General features: G+C 40.8%; 1 protein-coding gene across 2 annotated transcripts in view; it reads left to right on the top strand.

Moving 5' to 3' along the window:
- The window catches only part of LRIG1 (leucine rich repeats and immunoglobulin like domains 1), a 191,278-nt gene extending 182,118 nt beyond the window's left edge, over positions 1-9,160 (top strand). The window contains exons 17-19 of one of the 2 annotated variants that reach the window (XM_070738181.1): positions 672-803; positions 2,130-2,414; positions 5,501-9,160. In XM_070738181.1, the coding sequence (XP_070594282.1) occupies positions 672-803; positions 2,130-2,414; positions 5,501-5,670 (587 nt within the window). In that variant the 3' untranslated portion in view covers positions 5,671-9,160. Of the gene's footprint in view, positions 1-671; positions 804-2,129; positions 2,434-5,500 lie in introns of both variants that reach the window. The other variant, XM_070738182.1, reaches the window with a different exon arrangement.
- The last annotated feature ends 1,557 nt before the right edge of the window (positions 9,161-10,717 follow it).

Raw genomic sequence — 10,717 nt, 5'->3', positions numbered from 1 at the left:
CTTATGACATGAAAGACGTCAGGGGCAGTAAAGCTGATTATAATCACATAAATACTGTACAGTTAGTCCTTGTATAGCGATTCACTACCTATACCTGAAGCCCTTGTAAACAGAACGCTAACACTGACATCCTCTAAACTCTGCTGAAGATGTTAAACGTTGCCTAGTAACGAAATGTTCTGAAACCAACCCAGAAACATAGAAGACTGACGGCAGAAAAAGACCTCATGGTCCATCTAGTCTGCCCTTATACTATTTCCTGTATTTTATCTTAGGATGGATATATGTTTATCCCAGGCATGTTTAAATTCAGTTACTGTGGATTTACCAACCACGTCTGCTGGAAGTTTGTTCCAAGGATCTACTACTCTTTCAGTGAAATAATATTTTCTTTTGATCTTTCCCCCAACTAACTTCAGATTGTGTCCCCTTGTTCTTGTGTTCACTTTCCTATTAAAAACACTTCCCTCCTGAACCTTATTTAACCCTTTAACATATTTAAATGTTTCGATCATGTCCTCCTTTTCCTTCTGTCCTCCAGACTATACAGATTGAGTTCATTAAGTCTTCCCTGATACGTTTTATGCAGAAGCTCCGGGAACAAACCATCACCTTCATATAAAAGTTAGCCATGCCTGCAGTTTGACAACATCTTTATCATTTGGTTACAGGTGTTTGCCAGCTCAGTAGAGGAAGGGATTCAGAGGGCGATACTCACTCTGTCATTTACCGACAGCCAAGGATATGCTTAGAGTCTTGGAAAGAAGACGTTCCCGACAGGATGCTTCTTACAGACAACACAGGTATGCGAAGTGGGCCACTTCAATATTTTTTTTCATAAACAGACACAAAGCAAACTTAGCAACAGTTTTGACTTTGGAAAACGTTCGTCTTAACACATTTTTTTTTGTCAGTGAAATGCTCTCTCCAGCTGTTTTGCTAAATAGCAGACTGCCAATAATCTTTATACTGTAGAAAACTGCAGTTGTATAATTTACACGTTCTCTTAAACGTTGTTTACTTATATAAAGAGCCTATGGAGCTGCCTGTCTCTCACACACGTAACGATCTTGTGCAGTTCACAACAACCAGAAAAGCAACAATAAGAAAACATATTGTAGCGTTTCCAGCAAGGTGCTAGAACCAATAGAGGCTCCACCCCATCCTTATTTAAGGATTATTATTGACAAATAGAAGTTGAGTTGCTAAAGTAGAAATGAGGAGTAGACATGTGGAAATGTTGTGTGATATGTGGATCCTGTCATTTCAAAAAGGGTCAGCGATACTGTGTATTGAATCAGGTGGATTTTGATATTGATATTCATAGCCACTCGTTATTTTAATTAAATGTATTGACCCATAGACCTTCCAATTTAGATAGGTATTCTTTGACAATTGAGCCCAAAATATATGTTGCTAAGTGAGAAATTTGTTAAGTGAGTTTTGTCTCATTTTACTCCCATTCTTGCCACAGTTGTTAAGTGAATCACTGCAGTTAAATTTGTAACATCGTTGTTAAGTGAATCTGGCTTCCCTGTTGAGTTTGTTCGTCAGAAAGTTGCAAAAGGTGATCACATGACCCCAGGGCACTTCAACCATACACAACCATTGGCCAAGCATCCAAATTTTGATCACGTGACCATAGGAATACTGCAGAATTGAGGAGAAGAGAAATTAGTGAAATATGAAGATCTAAAAATCGAGCTGCAACAACTCTGGCATTAGCCAGTGAAAGTGGTCCCAGTGGTACTTGGCACGCTGGGCGCAGTACCAAAGGATCTCAGCGGACTTTTGAAAACCATTGGAATTGAACCAAATCCTCCATCTGTCAATTGTAAAAGGCCGCTTTACTAGGATCGGCAAACATAATTCGCCGCTACATCACGCAGTCCTAGGTGCTTGGGAAGCGCCCAACTGGTGATGAAATACGAAATCCAGCATAGTGATCTCGTTTGCTGTGTTGTACTGACATTATTATTATTATTATTATTATTATTATTATTATTATTATTATTATTAATTAGATTTGTATGCCGCCCCTCTCTGAGGACTCAGGGCGGCTCACAACAAATTTCTTCTACTTGAATAAAATTCCAATTTGTTACATTTGTTCTCCTTTCTGTCTCAAGCCTATAGCTTGCCTGCCGCATGTACCGACTACGATGGAAGTGTGGACATCAAGAACATTTATCCCAAGAGCCCAGATTACTATTCTCTGGCTGCAGATGACATGACTCCAAATACTCCCAGTAGCAAAGACTCCGACAAGCATGATGGCGTGCTGACGGCGAACTGTTCCAGCCCTCTAAATACGGACAGTAGAAACTCCGTTGTCAGGGGCACTGTTTATCCTAGCAATCATGACAGGATGTCAGCGGCTTGCCCAAGCAAGCTACCGCTAGAAGACAGCAAAGGTATGCACCTGTTTTGAGGGTATGTTTCTTAAAATACCTCCCACACTTTCCAGGTTAGCTTTGTAAGACAGTCACTCTCATCTCTCTCATTAAATCTAAAGGCGAAGGCACCCAACTAGAAAGCAGGAGATTGTGAGTTCTAGTCCCATCTCTGGTGTGAAAGCCCAGCAGGGTGATCTTGAGCCAGTCGCCTCACAAGATTATTGTGATGGTGACAATAGAGGTTTAGTTTACCGTATATACTCGAGTATAAGCCGACCTGAATATAAGCCGAGGCAGCACCAGTTTTTGCCACAAAAACTGGGAAAACTTATTGACCCAAGTATAAGCCGAGGTTAGAAAATGCAGTGGCTTACTGGTAACTTATAAAAATGGAAACCAATAAAATTACATTAATTGAGACATCAGTAGATTAAATGTTTTAGAATATTTATTTTAAAGAAAACCAGTAAATTAGCTCTGTAAATTTAAAAGAGGGTAAACAATTAAAAAGTAAAAAAAAGTAGCTCAATCAGCAACCAGGCTAAAACCTATTTGTAAACCTAACCCAGGGGTCTTTAAACTTGACAGTTTTAAAACTAGTGGACTTCAACTCCCAGAATTCCTGCACCAGCCATGCTACCTCAGGAGTGGGAGTTGAAGTCCACAAGCCTTAATCTTTCCAGGTTTGAAGACATGCATTTCTAACCCTAACCCAGGGCTCTTTAAACTTGACAGTTTTAAGACTAGTGGACTTCAACTCCCAGAATTCCTGCACCAGCCATGCTACTTCAGGAGTAGGAGTTGAAGTCCACAAGCCTTAATCTTTCCAGGTTTGAAGACTCTTGCATTTTTAACCCTAACCCCTGGGTCTTTAAACTTGAGTTTTTAGAAGCCTGGAGAGAGTTTATGCTGTTTCTCTCCCCCCCCCTCACTTTAGCTTGCTGGTTGGCTCGTTGGCTGGATCTCCCATCCCTGATCCTCCTCCTCGTCTCCCTTTATTGCCCCATGTGTTGTGCAGGGAAGCAGATTTGCTAAAGAGATCCACTTGGGACGGCAGCAGGGAAAGGAGGAGGAGGAGAGACAGAATAGCCCACAGCTTGCGGGGAGGAGGAAAGAAAAGAGCTCTCCTCCTCCTTCTCCTCCTTCCCCTGCTGCCGTACCAAGTGGATCTCTTTAACAAATATGCTTCTCTCTCCAGCTGGAGGCTTCTAAAGCCTGGAGAGGGTTCATGCCGTCCCGGTCCCCCCCCCCCCCCTTAGCTTGCTGGCTCTCTCCTCTGTCTCCCTTTATTGCCCCATGTGTTGTGCAGGGAAGCAGATTTGCTAAAGAGATCCACTTGGGACGGCAGCAGGGAAATGAGGAGAGCCTGATTAGCCCACAGCCGCGGGGGAGGAGGAGGAAAGGAAAGAGCTGTCGTCCTCCTCCTTCCCCTGCTGCCGCAAGTGAATCTCTGTAACAAATCTGCTTTTCTCTCCGTCTGGAGGCTTTAGCTTGCTGGCGGGGCGCCCTCTTGTGGTGACTCGAGTATAAGCCGAGGTCGGGGTTTTCAGCCAATTTTTGGGGCTGAAAAACTCGGCTTATACTCGAGTATATACGGTAGTTATGTTCTCTGTCTTAAGTTATTTTAAAAAATAAAGGTGATGCAAATAAATATCTTTTCATTTAAAATGGCAGATGGGTGAGGGAGACAGAAACTTAGGTATGACTACGTATTCTCTTTGCTGCCATCTAGTGACCATTTGGACTTTTCTAGGCCAGATATGGTAGCCCTGGAACTTTTTTTCAGATTGGTCCATCCCTTTCCCTTTGGAATTGTTATCTTATATTTAGTTTTTTATTCTAGCAATACATAGAAACCCTCTGGAAAATAAATAGAAAATCAAGATTGGCTCCTGTTGTTTTATTCTTTTTTTTTAGTCAGCATTTTTGCTCAGGAGGACTATTGGAGTGTAGAAGCCAAAATATTTCTGGCAAGGAATACAAGAACTGCCATAGTAAACCTGTTATCCAGAAATTATCATAAAACAATACAACAAATCTAAGTCAAAGTTTTGTGTAGTGGCATGGCTCTGTAAAAAGTATTTGGTAATCTGGATTGTAAATGAAGAATTAACATTCCTTTAAAAAGGGAACATAAAATGTTCATGTTTGACCCCCAAATATGAAAATAATCAGAGAGAGCAAAGCATTTCTCGGGATATCATGTAAGAAGTTTTATGTAAGAACACTGTAAGAAGTGCAATAAAGCAGAAGGAAGAACATTAAAACAGGCTGTAGAAAAAGCCCTTCTCTATTTATCTGTGGTTAGATTGTGCAAATAACCTACAATAGAGATCTTGTGGGCAACTTAACATTTGGTGACAAAATTCAGAAACTGATGATCGATGTCCTAATACATTGATTTGACCTCCATAAGGTTTAGTTGGCCTACATATTCAGGAGAAAAGCTGAGACCAGGTAATTCCTCTATGCAAGTCTGATATATCCACAAAATTGGCAGGTTTCTAAAGGGTGATGTTAATCCTGCTCCAAGCTGGCCTTAATGGTTGGTACACTAACTTCAAGCCTCAACAATGTAATAGCCTCAAACAATGTTGGTTGGCGGGACCTCTGGGAAGAGCCTTTTCTGTGGTGGCTCCGACTCTGTGGAATCAACTGCTCTCAGAGATCCACACTATCTCCTCCCTACTGGTCTTCCTCCCTACTGGTCTTCTGGAAAGTTGTTAAGACTTGGCTTTTCCGGCAGGCCGGGAATTAGAGTGATTGTAATGTATGCATAGGTTTTTTTAATATATATTATTGTTTTATTACATTGTTGACTTTTATTGTTCTTTTTCTGTTTTTTTTTTTACTATTGTTGTATTTATAACTTGTTAGCCGCTTTGAGGCCATTTTGGAATGAGCGGCATATAAATACAATAAACAAACAAACAAACACATTTTGGAGACTTAAACAGAGTCCAAACAATGGTTTCCAATGCCCTTCGGTTTGTATACTTAGGCTTCTGTACAGAGAGAGAGAGAGAGAGAAGGGGGTGGTAGAGGTAACATCACGGTTTGAGAAACTTTGTCCTTAAAAGTTCTTGTTTTTTATTGCCTTGCAGGTCCTTCACAGCCTTGTGACTGTTTATTGCCTGCTGAAGGCTCTCGGTTACAGGCAAAAGGAAGTGCTGAACTATCTGAAGCATTACCTGGGGGAGAAGTGCAGCCACGGCTCGTCTCCAATGGCCATTTGACAAGGTCACCCACCTCTCTCCCTCTGTCCAGCCACTGAAATGCTGACAAGGGACCCAGGAAACTTGGGGAGGTGCGAATAAACGGAGCGTGCTCCCTCTTGTCTCTCCCACTTAATTTGCACAGAATTATCTAGGCTACTTCTACCTCAAAGTCTGAATGGACAGCTTTGCAAATTAAAAGGAAAAGTCAACAACCCCGTGAGGTGCGAGAAGCAAGCTTGAGTAAAGGGAACAGAGCCCTGTTTCTGAGATGCCCGCATGCAAATCGTTTTTAAAACTTCCCTGAGAAGGATCAGTGGCTCCACGTTGGCTTGCAGATAAAGCACAGGAATGCAAAATGTTACGATGTAAAGAAGTATTTGATAACAAATGTGTACATAAGAGTTTTCATATATATATATATATATAAATATATAAATATATATATATATATTTCTTTTAACAGAGATTGTTTTATCCCTTGGTGCATGTGTGACTGAGTGAAATTATGTTGACAATACGCTTTTTTTTTTCATTGTTAAGGATTTTTTCCCCCTCTTTTTAAAATCCTTCCCAGCCATCTCCAAGACAAATAGTTCTGATGTCAGTTAAAACTTTGAAGTTGGGACCACAAACTTTCCATAGAGAAGATCACACTGATTAAAATGGCCTTTCTATGTCACCCCGCTGTTGTGTGAGAGAAGTCTTCTACACAGCACACCATCAACTGCTGAACATTTACACCTTCAAAAAATGTGCACGCACAAGTGACATTTCTGTTGAGAGTATGTGTCTTCCGTAGATTTGCTCCCTAGTGAATCCATACTGAAGGGCTACCAAAATTTTTACTACCACACTGTGGATATGGCTTATGTAGGACGCCCTGCATTTTCTTTCAACGTCTTTCAGTGCAAATTGGGTGCTCTGGAGTGGAGCTCCATTTTCGGTATCCCATTGCCGTCCCCCCCCCCCCCCACATCCGGGCAGTAGCCCACCCGATTGTGCTGCTCTGAGCTTAAAAAGCAAACTGAACTCTTCTAACGTTGAGGGGAGCCAGATGGTCCAAGAATATCTTCAGTACCTACTTTTTGAAACCTGATTGAATCAATGGCAGAGGTTCTAGTTGATGTAAATTGGGCCTGCGCTAGAGAAGGGAGTGGCAGTCAATAGGGGTTTTTTTAGGACAGCACATTGAAGCATCCTCGCGACTTTTGGAATATTTGCCCATCTATCCAATGTCAACCTTAATTTAGATGCCTGCAACCTTGTGTCAAAGCCCAACTTCTATTTAAATATTAAATGTTCATTGCACTAGCAATGATCCTAGTGGAACAACATCCACCTTATAAGCCGCCCTGAGTCCCCTGGAGCAGGGCGGCTTAGAAATTTGATAAATAAATAAATAGATAGATAAATAAACATTAAATGGCAAAGGTCACCTGAAAAAGCAGCCAGGAGCAAGATGATTATAGAGGAGACATCCTCATGTGTGGGAATGTAATGTGTTTTTTTTTCTTTTGGCACCTTGACACCATTTATAGAGATGTCAAAATGTATTGCTAATATTGTTTATGCGGTAACCTGACACAATGAATAATCCATTTGCGTTCACGCACACACACACACACACCTAGTTTCCTTTTCAAGCCAGACTTAGAATTCAGGTTCATAGATAGTTGCTCCGATTCCGAAGGTCTTTTTTGTGTTGTGAGAGACTGTTGATTTAAAGATCTATCAAGCAAGGGAAATCATTTAAAAAGCACGAATTACCTTAGGCTACTTTGCTTTAGTTTTTAATACACTGTTTTAAGTTCAGTTAAGTCCTCGACACAAATGTGAACACATACATGAAAACTGTTTTTATAACTTAAGAGTGGGGTTGTGTTTTTTTTTTTTTTAATTTTTGTGGTCTCTTGATATTTTTGCCTATGTAGCTTTGGTAGTTCCCAAAAGTCATTCTCTTTAAGTCAGCTCAGGCTGCCTTAAAGTTGGTAAACATAGGTTAGGACACTCTGTAGGCAGAGGCGGGCTGCTGCCGGAACGGCTAATTGCGCGCAGCTCTGTGGCTCTGGAGCGCAAGTGTGGGATCGAGCGCATTTTGTTTCCCGCACCTGTGCAGGTAGCAAAATCTCGCACAGGGGCATATGTGCGGGCACATTTTGGTGACGTTTTTTGCTTCCCCGCATGTGCAATCTCGCCAAAATGCACGTCCCTGGGCGAGATTGCGCAGGTACCTGCACAGGTACGGAAATCTTCGGTCACCCAGTCTTCGGAGAGGGGCGGCATATAAATCTAATAAATAAATAAATAAAATCAAAATTGCGCTTGATCCCACACTCGTGTTCCAGAGCCACAGAGTTGCACACAATTAGTCATTCCAGAAGCAGCCCACTTCTGTCTGTAGGGCAGCATCAGGTTCTGTCTGTTCTTCTCCTTAGTTTCTTTACCTTGACTTAAAGGCCAGTTTCAGAGAATTAAAGATAGGAAACACGATTTAGTTTAGGATATTAGTTCGTATTAGGGACATAATGTAGGAAAGCCTTTCTTTGTGGGAAGGGACAAATAGACTTAATCTGCTCTGAAACACCAAGGAAAGCTTTTTGGTATGTTCTTACATTAACCAGACTGTTTGACTTTAAATGAAACATTAACAACCAGATTTTTCTAAATAGACATTAGAAGGCCAACTGGCACAGGTTATTTCTCTGTTGTGAGGTTTAGTATCTTTTGCTACAGCAACGGGAGAGAGAGAAGAACCAGAGGTTTTGGTGTACTGTGTTCTTCATAATTTTGTGAGGCGAGGGAAACCTGTGGTAAAACACACTCTCTCCCTTTAAGTAAGAGAGAGCTTTTAAATATCTGATTCCTATGCCATTAAATTACTGTTCCTTCTCCTTCAATTGGCGGGAGACCTATAACTTTGTAAGACAAGTTTTGCCATCTGCTTTTTAGCTAAAGCTGGACTTTCTGAAGTAATGCATAATTTCACCACCCCCCTATCTCCAGACAATAAACACACTTGCACTTTGGAATAGGTGTCCAATGATATAAGGTGCCAATTTGTGGCTTATTTGGTGATGGTAAAACAGAGCCGCTAAAAGGGAAACATATCCAGGGTAATTTTTTCCCCTTGTTCATAAAGAAAGAGAGAAAAAGTGATGTGCTTTCCAAAGAAAAGTGAACTTGTAAAGGTTTGGTTACTAGGTGAACAATGTTACTAGGTAAAGATGAAGGTAAATGGGTAAAGGCATAGGGGAGGGGAAGTATCACCATTGGAATTGCTAAGCACACTTGCCATATTAACATTTTGGAGATTTTAGTTTTAGATACACAGTTGTTTCAATGTTACTTCCACTAAATATGTGAATCTGCTGCTTCTGAGAGGCAATGTGAAAGAGGAAGTATTAATTTTTTTGTGTGTAAAAAGTTATTTATTTATTAGACTAACGTGGTACAATGTTGTACATTGAGAATACATTGTAAAGATATTGCAAGTGTTTAACAAATGGCATTTAAGTGTCTTTAATAAAGGTTCATTTATAATACCAATTATTCTGCCTTGATTCATTGATCTGCGCTTTTTTAATAATTTGGTTTGGGGAGAAGTAAATTGAAATTCTGCATTGCTATGATTCCTAGATTTTGAAGATTTTTTAAAATGCTATGACTATTTCAGAACCTGCTAATAATGGGTTAGGGTGGCCAAATGGAACTTGTATTTGAATGGCCATAATTCAGGGTTAAACTATGGGATTCTTCATGCTTTCTTCTAGTTACTTATTACCCAACTAGGCAACATTTATTTATTTATTTATATTTATTTATTTATTTAATTAATTAATTAATTAATTTTATTTAATTTATTGTTAGAGTTGAAAGGGACCATGACGGCCATCCAGTTCAACCCCCTGCCCAAGCAGGAACCCTATAGTACACCAGTCAAGTGGCAGTTCAATCTTCTCTTAAAAATGTCCAGAGTGTTGGAGTTCACAACGTCCGCTGGTAGGTTGTTCCATTGGTTGATCGCTCTGACCGTCAGGAAGTTCCTTCTTATCTCCATGTTGAATCTCTCCTTGGTCAGCTTCCAGCCGTTGTTCCTCGTCCGGCCCTCTGGTGCCCTGGAGAATAAAGTGATCCCCTCCTCTCTGTGACATCCCCTCGTATTCTTGTAGACTGCTATCATGTCCGCTCTGGCCCTCCTTTTCTCTAGGCTATCCATGCCCAGTTCCCTCAGTCTCTCTTCGTAAGTCTTGGTTTCCAATCCCTTAATCATCTTGGTTGCTCTTTTTTGCACCTTCTCCAGAGTTTCAATGTCTCTTTTGAAGTGTGGTGACCAGAACTGAATACAGTACTCCAGGTGTGGTCGGACCAGGGCGTAGTAGAGTGGTATTAAGACTTCCCTGGTCTTGGAGTGTATTCCCCTGTTAATGCAGCTTAGGATACACTCCAAGACCAGGGAAGTCTTAATACCACTCTACTACGCCCTGGTCCAACCACACCTGGAGTACTGTATTCAGTTCTGGTCACCACACTTCAAAAGAGACATTTAAACTCTGTAGAAGGTGCAAAAAAAACCCATCAACAATAAGAATGAGTAGGGTTTACATCAAGGAGAGCACCAAAGACCTGACAGTTAGGATTATGGACATAGCCCATTTCTGATTCATTCACTCCACTAGTTCAATGAAATACATATTACTTTTAATCAGTTTGAGGCGATTTAATTGCCAATTTTAGCCAATGTCCCACTTTCTTGTCTCTAATTCTGATTTCAGCCAGAATCATCCAGTTCCTATTGAAAGAGTCAGAGCTGATTAGTCTTTGAATGCAGTAGTACAGTATTTGGAAAATTTAGGACTGTAAGATAAACTGGTGGGGGGTTTTTAAGTGTTAATTTGGAAGATTACAATAGATACCCATTAACAGAAAACACTGTCCAGAGTTGAGCTGAGCTTGAAGACTTCATTTGAATGACACGAAAGTTGCACCAAATTCATAAATTCGGTGGTTCCTTGCAATAAAAACAGTCTCAACTTATACCTTAGGTCCAATTCTGTAACATCTGGGCTGGAAATAAGATTGGCGTGAGTTGAAGAGTGCCCACTT

The sequence above is a fragment of the Erythrolamprus reginae genome, chromosome 2 (genome assembly GCF_031021105.1).
Source record: "Erythrolamprus reginae isolate rEryReg1 chromosome 2, rEryReg1.hap1, whole genome shotgun sequence".
Classification (NCBI taxonomy): domain Eukaryota; kingdom Metazoa; phylum Chordata; class Lepidosauria; order Squamata; family Dipsadidae; genus Erythrolamprus; species Erythrolamprus reginae.
The sequence above is the reverse complement of the archived record's forward strand: the minus strand, read 5'-3'. Positions and strand labels throughout refer to the sequence as shown.